Source organism: Indicator indicator, chromosome 2 (genome assembly GCF_027791375.1).
Source record: "Indicator indicator isolate 239-I01 chromosome 2, UM_Iind_1.1, whole genome shotgun sequence".
In the NCBI taxonomy this organism is placed as follows: Eukaryota; Metazoa; Chordata; class Aves; order Piciformes; family Indicatoridae; genus Indicator; species Indicator indicator.
The window spans coordinates 42,713,980-42,740,482 of record NC_072011.1 but is presented as its reverse complement, the minus strand read 5'-3'; the positions used below and the strand labels follow the sequence as shown (position 1 = coordinate 42,740,482).

At 39.4% G+C, this 26,503-nt stretch overlaps 2 protein-coding genes across 2 annotated transcripts in view; both read right to left on the bottom strand.

The window, feature by feature from the left end:
* GLP1R (glucagon like peptide 1 receptor) overlaps nt 1–7,635 on the bottom strand; it is a gene marked incomplete at its 5' end in the record, with an annotated part of 93,863 nt that extends 86,228 nt beyond the window's left edge. The window contains 2 exon segments of the mRNA XM_054397020.1: nt 7,107–7,256; nt 7,258–7,635. Of these exon segments, the coding sequence (XP_054252995.1) occupies nt 7,107–7,256; nt 7,258–7,635 (528 nt within the window).
* An 8,801-nt stretch (nt 7,636–16,436) lies between these two features.
* Nucleotides 16,437–26,503, bottom strand: part of DNAH8 (dynein axonemal heavy chain 8) — a 147,888-nt gene continuing 137,821 nt past the window's right edge. Inside the window, exons 88-92 of the mRNA XM_054397009.1 lie at nt 22,952–23,108; nt 22,288–22,440; nt 22,012–22,201; nt 17,197–17,318; nt 16,437–16,724 (exon numbers count right to left, since the gene is read on the bottom strand). Coding sequence (XP_054252984.1) covers nt 16,437–16,724; nt 17,197–17,318; nt 22,012–22,201; nt 22,288–22,440; nt 22,952–23,108 — 910 coding nt within the window. The remainder of the gene's footprint in view (nt 16,725–17,196; nt 17,319–22,011; nt 22,202–22,287; nt 22,441–22,951; nt 23,109–26,503) is intronic.

Here is a 26,503-nt window from a genome sequence, read left to right as displayed (position 1 = left end):
TACTTTACCTCAGAGTTCTGAGTAAAGTCTCCTTCACATGAGAGAGAAAAAAACATCTGCTGGGTTGCTGACAGCACACATGGCACGCACTCAGGAGGCAGCTATTCTGGCAGTTGAGCTTGTTGTCTGCAGTTAGCTTGTCCAAATGTAAGAGAGCAAGTCACAGTCTAAACCACTCATGCTGGACAAAAACATATTCTGGTGTAGAAAGACTTCCATAAAATTTGGCCAAGCACCAGTGATGTATTCAATGCAAGTCTTGCTGGGCATCATTCTTCCCATGTAGAGAAGCATCGGGATGAGAGCACTGTTCTTCCTTAAGCCCTTCCCCTAGTTCTGGTCACAGATGTGTGTTTTGGCTTACCTGACACTAGGCCAGTTAGTGTGGCTCTGTAGACAGACGAAGGGTGGATGTGTGGAGCAGCACCAGAACTACAGAGGTCAGAGGGATTACCACAAAGTCCTATTCAGAAATTTAAACCTCAGAGAGCAAGATTTACAAGATAGTCCTCCACTGATACGTCCACACACACAGACCTCCTTGAAGACATCGTCTAACAAATTGGCAAAGAAGTGCTTCACAGCAGTGCAGCTTTACAGAGGGAGCAATCAGCCTTAAAAATAGTAAGAGGCATGAGTAAGTGAACAGACAGGCAACATACACAAAGTACTTAAGTTCTTAGATGGCAAGCTAACTCATACTCCCTTGCCCTCTAAGGAAACAGGAGATAGTGAAGAAGGCAGTTTAAGAGAGTGGACAGAAGCTCTTCTACCCCTCCTTAAAGGAGTAAAAGAAAAACACTCCACACAGGACTGGAAAGAACTGGAAATCTAAATGGAGGTACCATTCACTATACAACAATACAAAAATACCCACATTTCTTATTCAACCTCAGCCCAGTTCTCCATCCTGGGCTTACCAAAACCTCACTAGTCCAGAACTGTCCCAAAAACCTTCCCCCGCCACCCGGCCTCAATGCCCCCACACAGGCTGACAACTCCTTCCCTGTTCCACTCCCCCCACAACCCAAATGCAGCAGGCCAAACGGCCTCAAGGCTTCCCTCCTCCCCCAGAACAGGCCACATTGCGCAGCAAGAAATTAGCTGCCAGCTCAAATCCTTACTCCCTCACAAACCAGAGATAGGAGCTGCTGCAATACCCAGGGAGAGAAGGGGCAAACACAATTATGCCCATTTATATAGGGAAGTAGATGCAGGATTATGGGATGAAATAACAAACGATTACACTTTTCAGTGTCCACCTCCCTGCATCTCTCGGGTACTTGGAGGACTTCCAATTCCATAGTTAAGACATCCCAGTTCTTCAACCCATAACACATTTGCAGAAGCTCCTTCCACAGGTTGTGACTCTTAAGCTACTTCCAAAGCACAATCAGAAAACAGGTTCACTTTCCTGAACTTCTCCTGTAGTGCAGCAGACAGAATACCCAGGAGAAGCAACATAAAAAAGGACAGCTGCAAACAACTAAAACTACAGCAAGTGTAAGACAAGAATTAAAAGTTTCAAAAATGGTTCTGAAATCAAAGAAGGCACTGGGAAAGCAGCAGGGCATTTGTGTGAGACAAGGCAAGGACAGAACAGGAGAATGCAGATGAGCTCAATGTGCAGGAGAGAAAAAGACAGAAAAATACAGTAATTAAGAAAGCCAGCATAAAACAATTTAGGAAAAAGATGGCAAGAGGGTGAACAAACAGTGAAATGCAATCAATTGCAAGAAAAATCAGCAGTCAATACCAGACTGCACTGAAACAGCAATCCGTTAACAATCAATTACAGTGAAACAGCAACAAGATGTAGTCAGTAAAACAATCAGCTGAAGGAACTATTGTTTTCCACATGTGTAAACTATAATTTCCTCTACTCAGTTGCCATTTTTAACTGTTCACCCAAATTAAGTCCATGTCTGTTCAATTCATTGCTGCACTATTTATGAGACTATTAAGAAGCCACACTGGAATTTGGTGGGGAGCTGCTCACAGGGTTTTCATTTAAACATTTGGGAAAAGAGATTCCTATGCTTGGCAAGTTATATCAATTCATTTATGTATACTGGAGGACTGTTTCTTTAAGATAAGCTTGTAAAGATAAAGGGGAAGATAACTGGTGGAAATCCACTCCTCCTCCACAAAGATTTGACGCACTGTATCCCAGAAACACTACCTGTAAGACCTCCTGAAGTCCTGCAGTGAGTTTCTATTTGCATAAGTCTGCATCCATGGCAGCAAAAGTAGAATCATCTACTTGCCTTCAGCACTGGAAAAGGTAGACTTTTCACACTTGTGCTTACAAACCCCAAATGCTGCTGCTGCAACTTTCCCTGAAGATTCTCCTTCTGCCTGACTAAAGGTCAATACACATTTCCCAAGCTCATTCACGTTCGTTGGAATGCAGCAGATAACTCATTATGGTTGCAATTTATAAATACCAGTTTCCAGTACTGAACAACACAAAAAAGTGTCATATACTGCTGAGCCACCATCAGCAAAACATATTCACCTATTTTAAGTTCAAATTTGCTGCATTTTGTACAGAATTCTGATATTTGAAGGGTCTATCTTCCATTTGGCATGCTACAGATCCCTACATACCACTTACCCTATCCCTCTTCTGTGATGGGAAGCATTGGATGCATGCATTAAATTTGGCTGTTTGAGTAATCAGACTACACAGTTTTCAACTACAGGAGTTCCTGCACAATGTTTTAATTCAGCCCCACATTGTAGGGCTTAAATAAAAGGTCTTTTGTCTACTCAGTAGGTATCTTTTTTCCATAGGAAAGACATACCTGCTATTGCATAAACCTACTTTTAAAACACAAACTAATTGAACAGATGCACTGCTCCAAGGAAGTTTGAGTTGACAGCCTTGGCAGCAGTACATACACTGGTGCACCAGTACAACACACCAAACTCAAGCTCAATTTTGTTTGACAGGCTAACGGAAACAGGATATGATATAATACCTTTAAAAATCTGTTTGACAGCCAGCAGACAACTGTTTATGCTTTGTTTATCAGGCCCAGTTACACTGAACTTTATTGTAACTACAGAGCTACAACTTTTGGAGAGAAAGAATCTGAGTTTTGCAAAGCTCCATCACTTCAAGAACGAGTTACTCTCACCACAGAAAACGGTTACATGTGCTTTGCTGCTAGTACAGCCACAAAGCATGCCTTCCCATGCCCAGCTATATCTGACTGCTCTTTACCTCAAATACTTTCATCCACACTCTTTCAGATTGCTGCCTAATCTGGTGGGTGACTGCAGTAATGGCACTAGAAATACAGCAAAGGCAGGAAGACTTGACAACTGCTTAATCAACTGAAACTTGCCTGGACCGGACATCAGAGCTTTAAAATGACAGTAAGAGTCAAATCATTGTTCTGCCATGTGAAATAGTCCTTTCCTTGGAGAGTTAATATCCTAGGCTCCTTAAGCCTGAAATGTTCTCCAAAAACAACCACCATTAGATTTGGGATATTACAAGAAACAAATAAGTATCTTCTTTTTAGATTGTATAATCAGATTATCTGTGTTAGGCCACCTGGCTTTATAGCACATGCACTGTCACTAGCTTTATAAAATTTCCAGAAAATTAGAGTCGTTCCTTAAAAGAAAGCAAACAACAAAACCTCCACATCATTTTATGAATACATAAAGGTTTTAGTCATTTGGGACAGTGATTTAATTTAGATGATTGTACTATTACAGATTAAGTAAAGTTTTACACCATACTAATATAATCAGGAATTTAAGTGACCTACAATCATTAAGTATTTGGCCATATTCCTGGGAAAGAATTACCTAGAAGCCAGCCAAGAGTCCTGTGATAATAACTAGAGCAAGGTAGCACGCTGTCAGACCTTTCCTGATATCCTGTATCGCTCCCAGTACATGCTGCTGAGACTGATCCAGCACATTTTGATTTTCAGCGTTTGGGCAACAAGAAAACCACTTCCATGCAAGTTTTGGGAAGCAGAAAATGGAGAAAGAGAAGGAAAAACTCAGAACTTCAGCCAAACTAACTACAGAGGGAGTTTTGCTCAGGTGAAGACCAAACTAATTGAAATACAGTCCAACTCCCCATTCTGGCTTCTACATGGAGTCATTTGTTTCAGGTCACTTTCCCGTTTATTTTTCAGCCATTTTCCCCATCTAATGACTACTAAAGAACACAAATCTACAGGACAGTGGTAGTCAGGAGCCTTAGTTCAGTTATAGGACACAGTAGACATGTGCAAGCCTGTGCTGGGACATTCAAACACCCAGGGACCTCTGTGTAGTCAAGAACAAGGCATTTGAAACCACACACTTGCATCACATTTTTTTCATCATGGCTTATCAGGACTCAAAGCAAGCACTCTGAGACAAATACCAGATCCTAGATGCCCATGGTTAAAGAAGGAAATGCTGCAGAACTAGAAGGAACACCAGCAGGCTTCAGAAGGGTGAGCAAATAGCAGTAACTATGTGTGCCCCTTACACCTGCAACCCAACAAGTCATGCTGACTGTTGGTTTGGAGAACTGACTAGCAACTGCATCTAAATAAGCCTCAATAATAATTGAGAGCACCAATAACATACATCTACCTAAATACTTACATGCTTTAATTAATATTGATACTGATCAAAGTACTTTTCTATTCCCATACAAGAGCACTTCAGAAACAAGAGCAGAGGAGAACAAGAGCTCTGTAACATTTCCACTGAATACAACTGCTTGCACTTCCACCCATGAGTCTGTATTATTCACTTTTAGGCCTGTAGAATAGAAACAATCAGAAAAGTTTTCAGAGAAGAACCCCTGATTAAGACCTGTGGCATATCTCCTGCCTGCTCTGCACTGACATTTAAACCGCTTTCTTCAAGCTTATCATACCAAATCTTTGAGCAGAAGTACTAAGTAAAAAAATGAAATTTGAAAAACAAATCCAAGAGAGAACTGGATAGTAGGGAACCAATGGCCAGCTGTGTGTCAACTCTGTCACCAGCAGGACATTGCTGCTCAAGACCAAGCAGGGAAAAGACACCAGCTTGTCATTAGTAAGAAGATTCTGCAATACAGCCATGTGCTACTAGCTCTTGGTCATTTCACTACCCTCAGTGCAGTAAGGAAGATCTGTTAAGCAATTTCCAGTCATCCTGCATTGAAGATGATAGTAAGTAAGCAGAACCACCTCAATTAAAACACCAAACTTAAATTTTTCTTCCTTCTATGTACTTCTCTGCTCTCTTTTCCCTCTCCCCTTTCTCCCCTGTTTGATGGGTTGGGGAGGGAGAGAGAGGAAAGTTCCAAGTAGAATAGTAGTCACTGCATCAATAAAATACTTGCTCCTCCAACCCTGTATCAAGTCACTACACTTTCCTTTCATGCCTATCTTGCCCATTTCAACCAGAAGACCTTGCAAGGGGTTATTGCACAGATTTTACTACCCAGTACTTCTGAAGTAGTGCTATTTTCAGTTTACTTTAAGTATTAAAATGTGATGCTATTCTGAACTGAACCTGAGAGAAGATTCCCAACAGCAAAAGTCTCATGCTTTCACTTCAGACAGAGTATTTTGTACTGTCTCTGCTATAGTGAAGTTGTCAGAGAAGACCCTCTAGTGTCAGAAGAGGCTTATAAAGGATTCCTTTTACTGCAAGACTGAAGTCAAAGGGTGACCACAGTGCTGAAACGAGATGAACTTTTTTCTTCTCGCATCCCCCTAGTTCTCTGCCCAGCTGAAGAAGACCCCTTTGCTATGAGAGATAGCATTTTTTCTGCCTCTGGCAGCCCATTGTTAGTTTGCTTACTGGTACAAGCTCAAGATGCTCAATGTCTTATATCAAATAACAAACACCTCCACAGACAGAGGCTCTCTGGGCCTCTGTTTCAGTATTCATTCATCCTCACAATGAAGATATTTTCCTGATTGCAATTTTCCCTGATGCAGCTTGTGCCTGTTATGGGCCCAATGTCCATAACAGGGAGAAACAAAAACACCCAAACCTCCTGTAAGCCAAAATCTACAACAACCCTAAAGACTTACACCTTGTTTGGAGCAAGAGAGAATCTCAGTGCTGTTATGTATAAATTCACAACCTCCAAATCTTTTCTAGTACCTGAAAAGAAGCTGCATAGACTGTAAACTTGGTCCATCAGCTTCACTGCTCTGCCTTCACCTCTGAAGCCGACAACCTCAGCTTTGAGTCCATCCTCGCTCTCGGTACAGCAAGAGCCCTTTTTCTATCACTTCCAACACTTCTTTCACCAGTCTCTTGCCCGCTGTCCTCAGCGCCAACAAACTGCACTTAGCTTTCTCTGCCTATCACACCTTCCATCACTCTCACCCTCTTTCCACTGGCATGTCGATGCTCCTCACAAGGAATTACGCTTTGCTCTCCCACGCTCACTATGTCTGGCGTGTAAGACAGCTTCTGCCCGAGAAGCCACGTCGCCAGCCCAGACAGGCAACCCCTCCGCCCTCGCCTGCTCCCGCGGAAGATGAGGGAAAACCCAACAGCCTCATTCATTCTACCTGGCCGGCGTTTCAGGGAGGCCACGCTCGGTCGAAAGGCCTGGGACAGACGCTGCCCACCGACCCCTGCTCTATTCTTGTAAAGGGAATTCCCACGCCGTTTCCCTCCCGCTTTCGCCCCATGCTGCCGGCACCGACCCCACTCCGCTTTTCTCACACACGAGATCTATTTAACGTTGCAAAGGAGCGCGCTGCTGCCTGTGCGTGAGGAGGGAACCGTTACCCGAGGGCAACGTCCTCGCAGCAGCAGCGGTGCCGCTTCTTTCCTTCCCTTCCTTTGCCTTCACCCAAACTCTCCCCCGCCCCAGGACCCCCGCAGGGGTTTCGCGCACCAACCCGCGGCCACTCTGCGGGAGAGGCACCGGCTGTAACTTCGAACTTTTCCCCGCGGCGCAGCCAGAGCCGCGTCCCGCGCCGCGGCGCAGAGAACCGCGGCGGAGAGCAGTCCCTGTGGAGCCGGGAGAGGAATAGCTGCGGGGCGCCAGGCCGGGCAGCGGCGCGGAGACCGGGAGCAAGCGGCGGCGTAAGTTGGATGGATGGCGCCGACACCTCCGCGGCACTCACCGGCCTCATAGGGAGGGACCTTCCCGCGGCTGCCAACAGCAGGAGAGCGAAACCGAGCGGCGCTGGCAAGAAGAACATGTCCAGGGCAGGCTCCCATGCGCGGGGGCTCCGCGAAGCTCCCACCCCGCGCAGAGGCTCCGTGACAGTAGAAAACAGCGTCGCGCCAAGAGCCCCGGGGCCTCCGACGGCCGCTTTTGTAGCGGCGGCGGAGGCGGAGACGGGGCCGGTCCAGGTGCGGCGAAGCCCGGCCCGGCCCCCCGCTGCTCGGCGGGGATGAGGAGCTACGCGCGTTGCGGCTCCGGAGTCCTCAGTGGCTCGCAGGACAGGCGGGCGGGCTCCTAGTGTCGTTAGCGGGAAGGGAAATTTTGGGGAGGGAAAGAGAAAAAAAAAATCATCTGCCGAGAAAGTGACTTTGAGATTCTCCCCCTCCCCCTTTTCAACTTCTTTTGCTTTGTTTTGTCTGCTTAATTTGACTTTGTTTAAGCTTGGGCATCTTGGTGGCTTTCATGGTGTTTGTGATGTCCAAGTTTTATTATTTTTAAATAACAGTAAATGCAATTACCTATTTGTAACATTAACTTGCAAAGCTCTGTGTCAGATCAGAGCTTGGTTTCCAAGATGAAGTCGGGGCACAGGTCAGTCCTAGCAGAAGTATAAAGTCTAAGTTTGGAGGATTTAAAAAACTTATTTGCCAGACAAAAGACAGCTCTGAATCAGCTTTTAGTAGTTTCGTATTGTTGTCGTTAATTAATTTGCATCGGCTAGTAAAACAACCTTCAGTAAATGACAGATAGGTGGTGAGATTATACGCCAGGATTGGGAAGGAAGCATACAGAAGCTAATGGATTTAGAATGAAAGCTCAGAATCAAACTGGGAACAGGAAAAATATTCACATTGGTCTGTTACATGCTGTTGGAATATAGAAATATTAATAGCTTAAATGTTAATGATGTCTATTAATTTTAAATACAACACAGCATCAGACTGATGCTTTGGGAATTTGACTAGTCAGAGAGCACTGATGCTGTGAGATTGTGAAATCATGAAATTCCTCAGTGTGCAAATTGCCAGGACAGCAGCTGCATTTCAACAGCTAACTGTAGGCAAAAAATCATTTTCCATGGTGATTTGGTTGACTGACAGCTGAAAAGATACTTCCTTCAACCTTTCTAAAGTGAGAGAACACAAATATTGAAGTGGAAAAAAAGCCACAACCCCCACCCCCCCAAAAAAAAAAAAAAAAAAAAAAAAAAAAAAAAAAAAAAAAAGCCCAACAAACAAACTACTTCCAAAGAGGAAAGAAGATACATTTTGAGTTAAAGAGATGATCCCCAAACATCCCAAGTTAGTTGAAACCCCTAATGTCTGCCTCAGCAGATATTTTTATGTAGCTGCTCAAGTTTAATTTGTTTACTATCGCCATAAAATAAATACTCTGTTCCTGTAGAATAATTACAACTGCGACAGACACGGCTGAAGTCTTAGGGAATGGTGAGAAGGAATGAAGAATAACAATCTAATTGAAAAAACATGTTTCAGCTACAGCAATGTCACCTGGAACAGAGAAAATACTTTGTGATTTTTCAAGGAATCAGTGATCCTCTGGGTTTAAAAGATTTAAATCCATGTCTAATATTTGTCTCAAAGGGATGCAGAAAATGGCATGTGGGAAAGCCTGCTTGTTTTGCCTCTGTACTTGTGTATATGTTAAGACAAATAGACAGAAGAAACTTTTGTAAAAAATCAAATTTCCTTTACTTGAAGTTAACATATGTTCTTGAAGGAAGCAATTAGAGAGCATCAGCATCTACAATACCAGACTGATGAAAACTACAACTAGAAAAATTGACAGTTGGCTTTTAAATATTTTACATAATTTGACTCCCTTGAAAGGCTAAGAGAGGCCCCTGCCCAAGCCTGGTTCCACCTCACATGTTGTTGAAACCCAACACCTGATCCCACTGGAAGTACCTATGGGTTAGTCTTAACTTCCTGGTACCTGAAGATCATACCTGTTACATCTGCTTTCAATAAACAAACAAGAACACTGGGCAACTGAGCAAAATATCCTCCAGCTTCCTTCAGGCCTGACAAAAGAAACCTTTAAATAAAGAGAAAGAAAACTTTTCCATGTGGATAGCACCACCAGCTGTAGCAGGGTGCTCCTACTTCACACACCAATGTCTACTGCTTTCTATTATTTCTGCAGCAGACCTATTAATTTTTCCAGTTAGGATCTCTGCTCCCAAGACAATTCCCAGCACCTGTGCACAGCAGAGGGCCAGTATAGACTCATCTGTCTGTTGAAAACCTTTATCAGAGGTATGAGGGTGACGTATATTACTTTGGTATTACTTTGGAATAATTCTGCTTTCCAGAAACAATCAGAGGTAACTTTTTAGGAATGATGACATCATATGCTAGTGTTACCTATCTGAATGCAGAAGCCTCTGAAGAGACACATTTTCATTGTGTGCATTAAGAAGTTGTTATCAGATTTTAGAAGACTGAACAAGTCCTGTTGATCTAAATCACTGTAATAAAAGAGAACATTTTCTTAGAGATGGAAAGGTATTTGTCCAATAAATTCAGTTTTCTGGGGTGAGAAATGCTGATGAATGTTGTCTCTAAAACATGGGTCAGCTGGATTGTTGTTATATTTATTCATGGCTTTATTAATACAGAAATTTAAGTTGATCTTTTATCAGTGTTAATATAAGAAAAGAACACTTGAAAATAGCCAGATGAAGCACTAAAATAACACTACACAAATTTGAAAGGCACTGGAGTCCTTTCAGTTTGAAAAGCATAATGCAGTGAGTTGAAAAAGCTTTGTTCACCTTAGGAAATTTGCTTGTTGAGGCAAACAGTTCTTTTTCTGTAGCTGAAGGACTTCAAATGCTATTTAAAATGCAGGACTTTGTAACTTTTCTCTTGTTCCTTATACATTGGAGAAGTTACACTGCAACACAGGGAGTATCGTGGTCCTATGATTACTGAGCATTATATATGCAATTTACTGTATTTTGAGAGGAAACCAGCATTTTTTAAAAGCTCAGTGTCTCTTTTAATAACCTCCCCTGTTAAGCCTTTTCTGCAGAAACAGTGTAACCAGTAGCTTGCCACGCGTGAGAGGCTAAGCCTTTGCAAGGGTTCCAGCTTTCCACTGCCTGAGAACTATGACTACTACCCTTGTGTATGCACAAAGCAACATCTCTGTCCGATCGAGATTGAATACTTTGTCTCTCAAACTTTCTAAGATCTGTTTCACAGAGAAACTGCATGTTTCTTCTGTGACGTTTGCTGAGTAACAGACGTTTTCCCTAGCCCCTTAGACAATATCCTAAAGAATGTGGCCAGTTTTCAGTGCAAGTTGCGCTCTTCATGCTTCTCCATGATCATTAATTATTTGCTTTTATAAACATTGTCTTTTATAATTAGGGGATTTATTTATGGAATAGAGACATACGGTTCTTGGAAACAACCATAGTCCAAACAGACACAAACTTAGTGAAATGTTATTCCTTTCTACCTTGTGGCTGTACATTTGAAGTTGCAGGATATAGGGTTGCTGAGTTTTGGAGAATGAAATGTTTTACCTAAACTCAGGAAAAGTAGAGGGAGTTGCTGTGCAATGGCTTGTGTAAGAGTTGCCTATGCCTGAAAGGTTGTTAGCTATTTACTCTTGTTTTATATAACTGCAATGTGCCATAGTATTGTCTTATTTGACACATTCATTTTATTTACAAAGCCAACAGGAACAATTAGTAAATAGCTCAATAAAAGCTAAAGTGTCTGAGCTGAGTCCAGTGCCTGTGAAGTTACTCAGAAGTTTGAAATGCGTATTTAGGAAAGACAGTAGGGAAATTTGAGTGTCAAATCATTGAATGTGAATTGTGCTTGTAAAGTTTTCAGTAATACAGATACCTACCTAATTGAAATGAAAGTTCATCTAAGTTGAGTCCCTCTGTAGATGACCTTGGGGGGTGGAGGGAGGAAGGGGGGAAGGAGGGAGTTCTGAGCAGTATTACACAAATAAGAGATACAAGCACACAAGCTGTAGCTGCGGTTACAAGCATATTGGTGTTTAGAAGGGACATCATCTTGGTTTGGGTCTATATATGCAGCATTATCTTTGGACAAACTAACTCACCTGGATGTTGGGAAGTAGGTAATTTCTGCATCTTAGTGTGATGAATATAATGTGATTTGTGTTAAAGGGTGAGCTGGGAGTAAAGTTCAAGGAGCTTGTTTTGAAAGATTGCAAGAGACTGTGTTTTCGAAAAGCTCAAACAAAGACACTTAAACCAGACTAAATCAAAAGCCCAGAAGGGGCTAGGCTGAAGATAAAAGCTGTAGCAGCTCTATCCTGGAATGTGTGGACTTCAGATAAGAAACCTAAGGAACAGCACATGCTTAAGAGGGGGGGTTATTCAGCAGACACTGTGAGGAAGATTTCTTACTTCATCCTTCGACCCCCAACCCCCCCCCCCCCCCCCCCCCCCCCCCCCCGCCAAGAAGACCCCTACCAAGCAGAATGCGCATGAGCAAGGAAATTCCCCCCATTCTGAGAACTCATTATCATATCCCTGCCTTCTATTTAGCATAAGCTTGTTATGTAGATAAGGTAGCTATATAGGATTGAAGAAGCTGTTGTGGCAGCTGCTGTGATTTTTCCCCCCAGCCCAGCGCGCTGTTTGCTTACTTTTATTCCCAATAAAATTTTAAAAGAGATTTTTCTGGCTAGCTCACTTATAACATTAGTAATACTCAAAAAAGGTCGTATAGGATTCTGTATCAGAACATGGCTACAGCAAATTGTTGTATAACAGATCAATGTACAAAACTTTAAAATGTGTGCTGCACTAGGAAGCAGGAGAATTTCTTTCCTGTTACTGGCCATAGTTCATATTTATGCGCTAAATCTCATTGGTTTTAGTTTAGTGTTTCAAGGCACTGACTGTTCTAAGGGGCTTGGCCATATGTAGGAGAACGTGCTTAGTACATGAAATGTCTCATGGTAGCAATGTGGTGCTGGAGTGCAAGGGCTGAAATCACCCAGTTTTCTATAATGTGCTGTACTGTGGATACAGGCTCAGAATGAACAAACATAAGTTGTTATTAGTTTAAATTTCCAGATGCAAGGGTCTAGTAGTATGTAAATATACAACAAATAGTGCTTGAGCAAAATGGACAGCTCCATTTTTCAGCAGTCAGTGTGGCTTGTACATTTTAGGCTATATATTTCTTGATGACAAAAAAAAAATTAGTGCCATTTTACTTTTTATGTTTTCCCCCTAGGTAAAGTAGTGAACTGAAATTGCTGTATCTGCTTTTTGGGTCTAGCAGCCTTGTGCAATTTGTTGTATGTACTGATTGTATGGAGGGAATTATGTAGGTATTTAATCTCAATACAAAACTTACATTCTTTGTCTTATAAAGAAGAAATTGTTTTAAATCTTTTCAATAAAATGTGGTTCAAGGATTCATATAGCCTGGTGCTGAGTAACTTCTAATTCTAGCCCAGATATTCCTGTACTTAAAAGTCTTAGAAATATAGAAATGTGAAAGTTATTTGCAGCCAAGTAATATGACAGAAAACAACTTTTTTTTTTTTATCATAGTTGAATTTCCTACCACACTCTCTGACTCCTAATTTAAATTTCCTTGTTAAAAATCCCCTGTTCAAGAATGCTTTGTTAAGAATTGTATTTTGAACTATAGGAGGATGCTAGGATGAACAAAATGAAAAGATGCTAGCCCAAAGGAAATAATAGTAAGGAGTACTCAGTAAAGGTTCTCTCCTCATTTTTCAAAAGAAGAAAGTAGGAATCTATGAATCACAGAACAAAGGAAGGAAAGAGTAAAGTCAAATTATTATTTATTAATTAAAATTGACAGAAATGTTACTCTCCCCTTCTGTAGTGGTAGTTTTTTTACTGTAAGGAAATTATTTGGAAATCACTCCATTCAATATCTTCTCACCATGGGAAACATTGGTATAGAAAAGGAAAACTGCCTTGTACATTTTGATATATGTCTTGTGGAATGATCACAATGCTGATAATTTCCAAAGAGACAGAGATGATTTCTGTCTGCTCTGCTGCTAGATGCCTAGCAGGTAGGACCTGGTTTCTCTCAGTAAAAGGTTCCCAGATGTTGAGACAAGCATTTAGTAGCTTGTCTGTAGCAGCTGATGTTTTTTGAGAAAAATACCCTTTAAAGAAGGACAGGATGTGTCTCTTAGGAAAGAGGTCTAGCATTTTGTATCAAAAAGTATTCTTTGGATGAATGAGTGAAATGGAGAACCTGGTTCATGGGTTTCCTATGTGCTATTATAGCTATGACTGAAGTGAGAAAGAAAGGTACTGTTTGGATTAAATTCTCTGGATCATCAATATGCAGGTTAAATCATTTACCATTTACATGGCTATTTATGTTACAGTAACTTTACTTTTTGTGCTTATGTGCCGGTGAGAAGATCACAAACTGTTAATCACAATGTCTTTTGAGGCCATAGCCTTTCACATCATAAATGTTCCCAAAAATAAGAGAATGACCCAAACCATCATTCATTTCCATCACTGTACAGCATAGCGCTCATAAGTCATCTGAGGCTGCAAGGACAAAGGACAATTATCTGTTTAATGCAGTTCTCTGAATTACTGTGTCTGTAAGGCAAATAATCATTTTGCCTTTGTGTATCTGTTCACAGGAATCTTGCTTTGGTGATTAGCCAGCAGACTTTGAGAAATTAATACTAGGAGCTTTAATTAGCTAACCTCTTGAACAACCACTTGACTAGTCTGAATATCAAATATAAACACTGGTAGGAAGAATTACTGATTAGTGAATATACACAGGAAGCTGCAGGCAGTTTATCTATTACATTTCTGCCAAAATTGCTTTCAGAAAATGAGGTGTACAATGAATTGGAGGAATCAACTTGTTGATATTGGAAGACCTTAGAAGTTGCAGATCCGTGAGGGAAGTCCAGAAGTTGGGGCATGGGTTAAGGGAAAGGCAAGGGGTCAGAGAGCATCTCCTTTAACTTTTGAAAGAATAAATCCTAGAAAGAATAAGTGTTAGTGTTTTCCTAATATCCAGAGAGTGGAATCACACTTCTCTGGAACCGAATGAGGCTTAGGCAGAAAAATACCAATAACTATGTGTTCATTAAGGTAAATGTTGAAAATTACATTAAGGAAAAGTTTTGAGTGAGATCACAGTATTTATGAAAAATTGTAAAATAATTTTTAGGTCATTGAACTGCTGGAATGGGTCCAGAGGAGGGACACAAAGATGATCAAAGGGCTGGAGCACAGGCTATGGAGATAGGCTATGAGAGTTTGGGTTGTTGAGCCTGGAGAAAAGGATCCAGTGAGACCTTTTAGTGGCCTTACAGTACTTGAAGGGGGCCTGCAAGAAAGGGGGGATGGGACTTTTTACAAAGACTTGTGATAGGACAACAGGGAATGGACTGAAGCTTGAGGAAGGCAGATTTAGACCAGATACTAGAAAAAAACCTTCTTTACAGTAAGGGTGGTGAGAGACTGAAACAGGTTGCCCAGGGAGGTCATGGATGCCCCCTTCCTTGGGATGTTCAAGGCCAGGTTGGATGAGGCCTTGAGCAACTTGGTCTAGTGGAAGGTGACCCTGCCTATGGGCTGGAACAAGATGATCTTCAATGTCCTTTACAACTTGTTCAGTAGCTTGAGAAACAGAATGGAATGCACCCCTAAAGAGGCTCAGAGAGGTGGGTTTGAAAGCCTTTAGACAAGGAGACTCCACAACTTCTCTGGGCAGTTCCAGTGCTCCATCACCCTCAAAGTAAAGTTTTCCCTTATGTTTCCTAAGAGGTGTTCAAAAAACATCTAGATGTGGCACTTCAGGATGTGGTTTAATGGCCATGGCGGTGTTAGGTCGACAATTGAACTTGATGACCTTAGAGGTCTTTTCCAAGCAAAACAGTTCTAAGATTCTAAGATAAGAAATGGTTATTTGACTCTGACAAACAGATACTATCAAGAATCTGACGCAATATATTGCATAGTTGAGACCAACAATATACTGTTTATCTCTGTTCTTGATATTATACTGGTTGGAGAATAAAATCCTCTTCAGTGTTATACACCTCAACACATAATTAATTCACACCTTCCCTGGCATTCTCCCTATGGACTTTAACTAGTATGTGTGAACACACACGTCTTCCACCTGTGGAGGCATTCATAGCATTACACTCTGTTTCTCCATTGTAATTAAGCTGAAATGCCAGACCAGGAAAAACTCTTCGGGAATGAGTATGCTATAGTTGTTTTAGGCTAGGAATGCACAAGAGCATGGTAGAGCAAAAAGCCAGTACAGCTGATCCAGATTGTTCAAAGGGATGTTGTATACCATATGATGTCATGTATAGCACCAAAGGCTTGGGGAAAGGAGAAGGACAGTAAACATGTTTATTTCATCCATCTTTCCAAGTAATTGTTATGCATGGTGAAGCCCCAGGAAGTGGCTAAACATTTGCCTGCCAGTAGGAAGCAGTAAATAAATTCATTAATTTGCTTTGCTTTTATGTGCAGCTTTGCTTCAATTACTAAACTGTCTTCATCTCAACATACTTATTTTCATCCTGTGCTCTTTCAAATCTTTTCCTTGTCCTGGCGGGGCAGAGATCAGTGAGCAAACAACTGGACAGGTACTTAGCTGCTGGTCAGATTCAACATACCACAAGTAATATAATAATTTTTTTTTTATTACTTTTACGCAAAATCTCTTGCAGTTGCAGAGTCAGATTATTTTTTTTCCTTCTGTAATGATAGATGTAGTTCTGTGGTACAACTTCTAATTTTCATAATTTTTGTTTAACACCTTAGCTAGTTTGTTGCATTTAGATATAACTAACTCTGCAGAGAAGAAGTTATTTTTTTTAAGTTTTATATTGTCTTCTGTTGTCATCATATGTCCTGAAACACAAGCTAAAAGCTTTATGTGAGAAAGAATGTAAAAAGCCAAGTTTTTATTTTTTAAGTTTTAACAACTTTTTATTTTACATTAATTGTATTATTAAAGCAAATACTAATTTTTTTAGAGTAATATAATGGAAACAAAGATTGCAATTAGTGAACTTTGAAAACTTTACTTTAAAACTGTCACCAAATAGCCAAGACAAACCAAATGTACTGGAATCAGAAAAAAGAACGAGTTAAGCCAAGACTCAAATGGAAATTCTAGTATAATGACCAAAGCCACCAAATAAGAAGCAGTAGAAGAACTGCACATACAATTGGTTTTGTGTGCCATATACTGTTAATGGTATGAGAAACAGTTTACTTGATGTCACACAGGAGAGCCACTCCTCTCAGTATCCAGTGGTCTGGAGACACTACTGTCCTTAAATAAATCTCTGTAATGTAGTTCAAATCTGTCCTCTTGGGCTTCCTGTAAAGAGGACAAAGGTAGAGCCTGGGATCCTTAGAAGTGGTTGTATTCACAGCAAATATATGCACCACAGGCAGCTGGACAAAAAGAATCTTTGGTGTAGATTCAATGAGTTTGCTATGTAGTCTGTCCCAGCCTGCACCTTCCAAGTATAAGCCATGGATATATACTCCTTCCTGTGTGGAGAGCAAGAGATACATCACACAAAATAAAGCATCTGTATTGTAAAATGAATAATGGGCTTAAAATATTAAAAGGAATATATGCTGGTTTTTTTTATAGTACAAAATATCTGACATTCAATCTTCTCACACTATTTAATTTTAAACTATAATATCTCTTTCCAGAAGATGATGCTACTGAAATGGATGGCAATAAAAGTCAGTAAATAAAACTCATGCAATACCAAATTTGATTTAAAGTTTGCTATAAATTCCAAAACTCAAGAATGTTTGGGTACAATGAAATCGTTCTTTAACTAAAATATTTTTGTAACTGAAAAAAAAAAAAATCTTATGTTCTGAGAAAAAACAGTGAGGTGAATACAGTAGTTACTTTTTCCTCTAGTAATGCAAATTGATTGAATGATGCACAATATAAATTCAATACTGATATTAATACTGAAACATCCTTGCATGCCATACGTACAGAAGGAGGTGCTTTGATTTCATCTTTGTTTTGCTTTAGCACTTCATTGTGTATTGTAACTGTATCTAAAGCCCAGCCTTTATGTGCTCGCGTTGCTTCTTGTCTCATTGCTGTCAGAAACCCTTAAGAAATTAAACCAGAGATTAGTATGTATCTCACAATACCAAAAACAAACAAATCTTGCTGAGTTATCTGCACAGCTCTGCCCTGACAGTTAGAGACATATTCAGAGTTTTACAAAAAATTAATGCCCTGACTAATTAGAAAACTTTCCTTTGGGTCAAAATAGGAACTAAAGTGGTACATAAAATAATTACTTTTTTTTTTCCTTTGCTACTGCTCTTAATATATGTTTACTCATGATATTGATTTACAAATCATCATTAGGCAATCAGCTACAGGATCCATGGTGGAGGTTTGTTTCAAGGAGGGAAAGCAGACGTATCAATTATGTGAGCTGATATTTATGCAGAGGCAACTTAAGAAAGAGGTGGGCTTTTTTTCAAGAAAGAAGTAGAAAAATAAAATTAATTAATGGAAATCAGAAAAGATGTGTCTGAATGTGACAATAAAAGTAACTATGTTAGTGTGGTGAATCTAGACAAGGCAGTGCCTACAAAGGATAATAAATATCTGGTCTGTAAGTGAAAAAACGGGAGTCCCAGACAGATATTAAGGTAGAGATCAGGTAGTGAGTTTGGTGGGGTTTTTTTAGTATTATTTGGAGTAGACTTTACAGAGGCTTGCAATAAAGAAGGTTTGAGAGGTAAAGGGCTGGACAGTGTAAACACAAGATGAAAAATAACTGGGCAGGTAAAGAGGTTTGGATGTGTTATGAAGAAAAAAAAGCTACAAAATAGAAACACTTGCAGCAAATACCTGATTGTTTCTGTATAAGTGTCTCAGAAGATGACAATGAAGTCACCAAAAAATGAATAGCTACTATTTTATGCTGGATGAAAAACTACTCGTAGTTGTCAGAATGAGACGGAGGCAGGGAGAGTAAAGTTAGCCATAGAGAGCTGCATACTTAAGAGTGATTATTGTAAAGACTAGAAAATGAAAAGGCATCAGTTCCTTCTTGATAGGGCATAAAGGAAACGAAGACTAGAGTTTTGTGGGCTGTCAGGCATCTACAAGGAGGAGAAGCTACCAAATTAAATACTGACAAGCCAGAGGAGAAATCGTGGAAGTATATGGCCATGCAGTAGAAGACAGCACTTCAAGATTTAAAGTGGTTTAACATGCTAATTAAGACAAAGCCAATTAGGAGTTAATATTAATGTGTGATATACATAAAATTAATGTAATACTCGAACATAGATTAATGTCTCAAATACTAGATATTCTTGTATAAATAAAACATTATTCAGGCTTATAAATTTTGCTATAAATTTATTATATCTCATAATACAATATTTGTGTTTTCATAAGCCTGCTTATTCCAAGTTGTCTTGATCTGAAGGTTGGGAAGGAGAGGCAGTTCTCTTTTTTAATATTCTCATGAGTGAAATTAAGGCACAAATGATGGCATATATCAAGACAAGACTATTTATTAAAGAGAGAGAGAATATACAAAACAGAGAAAGGAAGAAAATGGAGAGAGAGGGAGAAAGACAATGGAGAAAGAGAGCAGAAGAAGTAAATACCACCCCATGGTCCTTCTTTGGTGGGAGCAGGAGATGTTCCTGGGCTGCTGCTTGCAGGCTGAGATGTCCATGATAATACTCCCTCCCACCCATAAGTTGGTATAGCTCAGAGCGTTTATACTGTTCGTGGTTCATTCATTTTAGCTTCACCTGGCCCACAGCCTAATCACATTGAAATGCATATATGACTGCCAGGTGTGCTATCTTGGTGGGCAGAGCTGACACATCAGGTGGGTTGTTCCCAGTGATCTTTGTTGCATATTCCAGGGGGTCTTTCCACCACACCCCCTGGGCAGCTGCTGTCTTATCAGGTGAGAGACCCAGGATGTGCTTATCTTTGTTGTGACATCCCTCGCTTCTTAATGTAATCATCACCTTCCCAGGTGATTTGCATGTTCAAAAAAGGACTCTCTCACAAGTGCCATACCTACTGAATGGAATATTGCACCACCAACATACATTCCCCCTTAATAATGATAATTTACAGGAGACAAACGCTATGCTAAAAAATCACAACAGGCTTAAATACAATTATTGGTGGTACTTTATAGTACTATAAATAGATTTTTCCACTGATAAAATACATTCTTCGTGTTTTAACATTATAATGTATTTGCCAATGCTAAGATATATTTAGAATTTGATTTGCTAGTGCAATTGGTCTAGATTTTCCTGCAATGGCACCACAGGGTAGTCCAATTTCTGATCTGCCTCACTCCAGCCAGTTTTTAAGCTTTACAGTATGATTTCATTTACTCAGATTTTCCTAGTGAGCAGTATTATGAATACAGTAACTATACTTACCTCACCTCTAGCTATAGCACACATTTTGTACACAGCAGACTTCTTTCTCCTTCTACATTTTTTTTTTTAACATAGAGTTTGAAGCTGTCATCATGTTCAAGACCATCTGTGTCTTAGGTTTGTTTGCTATCAGGCTAAATATTTTCTTTGGTCAAAAGAATCCAGTTCATTATCTTTTTTCATACCACTATAAGTGTTTCTCTTCAATCACCAGAGATCAGTATGCTTACTAGCTGTGCCATTTATGATACAAATGGAATGATGTTTTGACTGGCATCTCAATACTGTCTTTTAACGATAATTTAAATGTGCTCCAGGCATCAAAACTCTTTCTGGGTGATTCTAAAACAGACTTTGAGGTGCTGGAGCATGTTCAGAGAAGGGCAATGAGACTCATGAAGGATTTGGAGTGTCTGAGGGAGCTGGGGTTGTTCAGTCTGGAGAAGAGGAGGCTGAGGGGAGACCTTATTGCTCTCTACAACTACCTGAAGGGAAGATGGAAAGAGGAGGTAGCCAGCCTCTTGTCTTTGGTGGCAAGTGACAGGACTATAGTCTCAAGCTGCACCAGGGAAGGTTCAGGCCGGATACTAGGGAATATTTCTTCACAGAGAGGGTTATCAAACATTGGAATGGTCTTCTCAGGGCAGTGGTGGAGTCACTGTCCCTGCCGGTGTTTAAGCAGTGTGTGGACCTCATGCTTATGGGACATGGTTTAGTGTTGACCTTTCATTGTTGAGTTGAGAGTTGGACTGGATGATCTTTGAGATCTCTTCCAACCTGTGGTTCTGTGATTAGTATTTTTTCCAGTTCTGGTCACAGAAAGGCCAGTAAGAATAGAAGCATCGCAAAGTGAAGATAACTCATAATATATTCTAGGATTTCAGAGTTTAATCCCAATGAGAAAAAACCCTCATAGCTGTTACATGTAAGTTTTTCACAAGAATTTTGTAAGGTCAGTTGTGTAGCCTAAAGGAGATGCCTCTATGAACATGCATGTAATAAGGTAACAGGCTTTGTTATTTGTGGAGATCATTACAATTTGTTTTTCTTCCTGTGTCCTATAAATGATAAATATACCAATCTATAAGCGATAATCCTAGATAATGCTCACTTGTACTTTGCAGTATATCTGTGAAATGTAAACAATAAAAATACTGTTTGCTGATTCTCTGTGAAAGACAGATAACTGCTACAAATTCTTGCAAGTTCATGGAATCATAGAACAGCCCAGGTTGGAAGAGACCTGAAAAGATCACCTGGTCCAAACATTCACAGGAAAGGGAGCCTAAATGAGACCATCTAGCACCCTGTCTAATTGCATCTTGAAAACATCCAGCAACAGGAACTGCACCATTCCTCTGGAGAGGTTGTTCCTGAATGATTGCTTTCACTGTAAAAAAAAAAAAAAAATTCTATTGCTACTCTACAGCACATCAATAACATTTTGCTCTAGATTAAAGCTCATCTGTACTTGCAATGTAAACTTTGAAATGGGTTAGTTTGAAACTGCAGGAAAACATTATTTTCTTTAAAAGGTGGGTCATCATTAAGTATATTTTCTTTAGAAGCTGTGTCATATCATAGAATCAATTTGATTGGAAAAGACCTTTAAGAACATTGAGTCCAACCATGATCTAACTCTACCAAGTCTGGTGCTAAACCATGTCTGTTAGCACCACACCTCTGCTCTTTTAAATACCTCCAGGGATGGGGATTCAACCACCTCCCTGAGGACCCTATTCCAGTCTTTGATAACCCTTTCAGTCAAGTTTCTTCTAATATCCAATCTAAACCTCCCATGGTGCAACTTGAGGGCATTTCCTCTCATCCCAGCACTTGTTACTAGGAAGAAGAGACCAACACCCATCTCACTACAACCTCCTTTCAGGTAGTTGCAGAGAGCAATAAGGTCTCCCCTCAGCCGATATGTCAACCAGATAAAGTATTTTATTTGTTAACTACATTTTTCTTCTTTTAATATAAAACCTGTGTTTATGGGTCCAACTAAAAGGCCATCTGTACAAGCATCCTGTCTTCAACACAAAACAAAGACAGATGCTTAGTGAAATAAAATAACAACAGCTAAAATGACAGATAAATCCTCTCCCTTCTATGTTTTTCCAGATTTCAGTAATCTGAATCTTAGGAACCTCCCAATCTAACAGTTGATTTTAGACAGTCATATTTATTGCAACCACCGGACTTGCTTCCCGTGACTTTGTCTGAATCTCTTTTTTGAGCCCATATATCTTCTATGACATGCTCTGACAGTGATGAAAACATCTTTTCTTGGTGTAGTATTAAATTAGGTATGTGGTAAACCCCATTACATTATGATTACACTGTTACACAAGTCCCTTACCTTGTGGATTAAAGAATCCAGTCATCCAAAACACATTTGGTCTTCCTTCATATATCCAAGTAGAGAATTGAGCATTTCTTTCCAAAAGTTCAGTAAACCAGAATCCAAGTGTTGAAGAATCCCAAGATACTCTTTTCCATATTTGAGGAATTCGAGCATCATACATGTTATCAAGTACATCTCTCAGATTCTGAAGGAATGAAATTATAATATATTAACTAAAGCTATCAAGGTAATAATTTAAAGTACAGTATTCTGTAAATATGCTTTACTTGCCTCACTCATAACAATAGTTCCTTCTATGGCTAATTTAAGGTCACTCAAACTGCTGCGGACTACCGTGATCACCTTTTGCATTCGGTCAATTTCTTGCCGAAGAAAAATATTCATAGAGTTAAGATGTCCCATTTTAATTAAACGATCTTTTACCTAAAATACAGGAGGGCAGAAGAAGGAATTTAGTTAAATCTAAGTTGATGCAAAACTGTAAGATATCCTATACAATATCTTAACTTGGGTTCAGAAAAGTAAAGAGTTGACTTGTACTTCACATTATTTGACTAACATTTATCCCCTTAAAAGTGATGCAATTTTGTTTTGCCCTTTTTTTTTTTTTTTTACTCAGTTACTTGGGATTTTGCTAGCATAGGACTTCATCCAGAAGGCCCAGGAGTCTGCTATTACAAATGTTCAGGACTGGATTTTTTTTTTCCCCAAGAATAGTCTCTATGACATATCTCCATGACCACTTCTTAGATGTCTTGATTTTAAATAATAACGCCTCATACTGATTCATGCTGACAGCAATAAAATGTTGGTTCCTTACTTGACTCTGCTACTAGTTATATGATCTTTCTTTACAGACGAGGGTTTCTTTTTTTGAATGTCTTGTGAAAACTCAGCAGAGAGAACAGTTAGAAAACAATGAAGATTATCTTGCCTTATGAGGTATGTAATCTGGAGGAAGTTTCTCTAGCATGTCTTCAGCTAAACGATAAACAATGGCTTCACGAGTTTCTCCAGGTCCTGCACCACTTTCTTTAGGCTGAATGTTGGTAATAGTATCTAGAACATCAGCTGCTGTATTACTTTGGTATCTGAGAGGACAAGAAATATGTTATAAATTACATAGGATTTTGTAATAGTTAAATAATACTTTGTGGAGCACATGAATTGAAAGTTGATAAAAAACATACTGTATCATGACAGGCTAAAAATCAAAGCTCCCAAAAGAAATGGTTTGCCTTTGTGTCCAGCACAAAGACGAACACATTGGTCATGAACAACATTAGGTTTTCCATGGCTGTAAAGTATATGAACTTCCATCTAAACACCCTGTTATACACTTGCTTGTTTTCTCCCTCAGGGCTAAGAAGGAGTGCTGCAGGTTGTGATTGTGAGGTGGTAAAATAGCCTATTGCATGATTTCTAGGGATTCTGGGGAAAGGAAAGAAAATTGTAACAAGGAAGACTACTTTCCTCATTTAATTGCTTTCTAACAGTGGAATGCAGAAGAAGGAAAAGTTGGAGGCATAACTGCAAGCTGCCCCTTTATTAGTGCTTTAAGGTAATCAGGATTAATGATAAAAGCTGCTAGATTTACAACGGTGATGATTTATTTACATTCTTTCACTTTCTCTGCTCAAACTTTGTGAAGAAAAATTAAAAAGACAGTCTTAAAACCGTCACAATAACAAAGTTTCATACCACGGCACGGGCAGCACCAATGTAAATTTATGTTCTGAGTCAATACAAAAAAAGTGAATTAAATTCCTGTGGCATTTGATGGTAAAAGATAGTAAACCATGTCCGCCCTCCCACGCAAGCAGGATGATAGGAGTACTCATTATTATGCTATCTGGTGGCATAGAGCTATGAGAGGCAATAAGACAACCTAGTAGCATATGTGGTGGTACACCAGTGCAGGCATTGTCTGCCTTACTTTATGGAATCAGCTACAGAAGGAACACACAGCATGATTCTGATGCAGAACATAAATTTACAGTGACTCGAGCATAATTTTGCATATCACTTTTACTTTTCAACCTTCATGTGACACCAATCTCTTTCTATTACTTTGTTGTACATAATTACTTAAGACATGAAACCAAGGACTGTGCCACAGGATATAACATGAATTCCTAAAGCGTCTAAGCTTTGGAGATAGTATCATAAGACTAAAGAAGCTAGATAGTACAGCATTTCAACATAATCTATTTCTGAATGCAATTATACAGACTATATATCAGAAAAAAAAATAGATTAAATCCTACTGGAAGTTTGGTTCTCAGAGGATATAATTTCTGCTCCTCAGTGTAGGAATGAGGGTGTCTTGGTTTGAGCTGAAACAGCTCCAGGATGCAGATATTTACTCCCAAAGGAGACTTTTATCTCTATGGTTCTACAATGAATCCTTAACCTACAACAGAGGGCTTTCACAGTTTTTAATAACCCTTGACTCAAAACTATTTTTCCATTTACAGTTCCATTTAAAGAAGGACAAATTTATTCAAGACTACATATGAGCAGAAAGGCTGAATAAAAATCAAATTTCTCTTGGACTCATGGCTTCATTCCTAATTTGGATGGCATACTGGTGTTGCAACCCTTACTCTGCATCTTGTTGATCTAACAACTAGAGATAATAAAGGCTGAAACCTCTTCACACTGCCAGTACTGTTCTTCCAGTGCTGCTGTCATACTATGTGGAAGGAATAGGTCACATAATTATTACCTCTGTTAGATTAAAAGATATTACAGAATTACAAAAATGGATGGCCTTTACTCGAATAAAACCAAAAATGAGACAACTTTAAAAAGAAGGCAATATACAAATTTGAGGAAAAGCAGAGAACAGTTTTTGAAAGATGACATCAAAGGAGCAGAGTCAAAGATAAGTAATATTGCTTTCTTCAATGATATGAGCTAGGAATCTTCTGGAAAGAAGAAATTATCATCTGAAGCTTGTATAAAGAACATAAAACAAGAATAGCAATAAAAGTTTGAACAAGAAGACTTTTATTGCAAATAAAAATAGAAAAGATAGAAAAACGCATAACTAAATACAATATTCCAGAGTGGAAGTGAAGAGAAAATGGAAACAAGAAATTTCATTCATATTACATCAGGACAGAATGAATATAAGAGACACACTGAAACAAAACCTTTCTGGGCTTTGAAAAACCTGACTTTCCTGCACACACTAACTAAAATGTTGAAGTATACATACAAATAATAACGGTAATAAAAAAACCCGATTACACAGGTTTGTATAGAGGAAGTGCTATGTTCCTAGGAAAGAAGTTAGACATAGACAATGGAGTCTCCCTGATCACATTTAGACATCTAAGGGAAACAACGGATTGAACTTTTGGCTGAACTGGAAAACTGTCCTACTGAACATGAGAAATAAGGTCTCTCTTATCCTGAGTAATAGTAAAACGGAGAAGACCAGGCTGTCTCAGGGTTCCAATTCTAACAGTTTGCTTTCCACATACTCTGAGATAATTTGATAGGATATTTTAAGGAGAATTTGATGTGACTTTCTGTATTGTATGGGATGATCCATTTGGTCTTTGTTTCAGAGATGAAATTGAGGCAGACAGTATACTTGCATAGATGTCTATAAAGACTGTGATAAGTCATGGAAAAAAAACATGAAGCTGTGAAACATTTTCCCCAAACTCTAAAAGAAATACCTACAAAAATTTTCCTCATGTAAACATGAGGAAAAATTTTTCACTGTGAGGGTGATGGAACTCTGGAACAGGCTGCCGAGGGGGTTGTTTAGTCTCCCTCTCTGGAGATAATTCAAAACCTGCCTGGATGCCTTTCTGTGTGATCTGATATACGTGATCCTGTTCTAGCAGGGGCGTTGGACTAGATGATCTTTCGAGGTCACTTCCTACCCCTAACATTCTGTGATTCTGTGAAAATGGCCATAAAAATGATAAAATAGCAGGAATAGGCTGATGTACCAGGTGGAAGAAAAACATGGTCCTAGAAAGAAATGGAAGAGCTATTCCTACTTATTAAAGCTACCCTAACACTGTCAGTCTCAAGTTTCCTCCTGCAAATTAGATTTTGGATCTAAACTATGTCTCTCTTTATAAGACCTTGTTTAGTTCTCTGTTAAATCTTGGCTCTTTTTTAATCAGTTCTGGAAGGGAGGTCTTGCAAGTATCAGAAAATTACTTGAAACAGAATCTACTCTTAAATTCTTTTCTTCAGAAGTATATATTTACAATGTTAGGTTCTAGGCAGAGCTGACAATAAAACTGTTCTCACAGCATACTTAAGAATATTGGGCTTTTAATATGACATCAGTCCCTCAAATTAGAGAGTGAAAATTTGTAGGAAATTATAGTTTTATCCCAAACTGTTAGAAGATACTAGGTTTCCACAGTAATTGGGCATTTGAATAACATTTGTTTTGTTTAAAAATACAAAAAGCTATGTTAAGAAACCATGAATGTGGACATAACGAAAATGC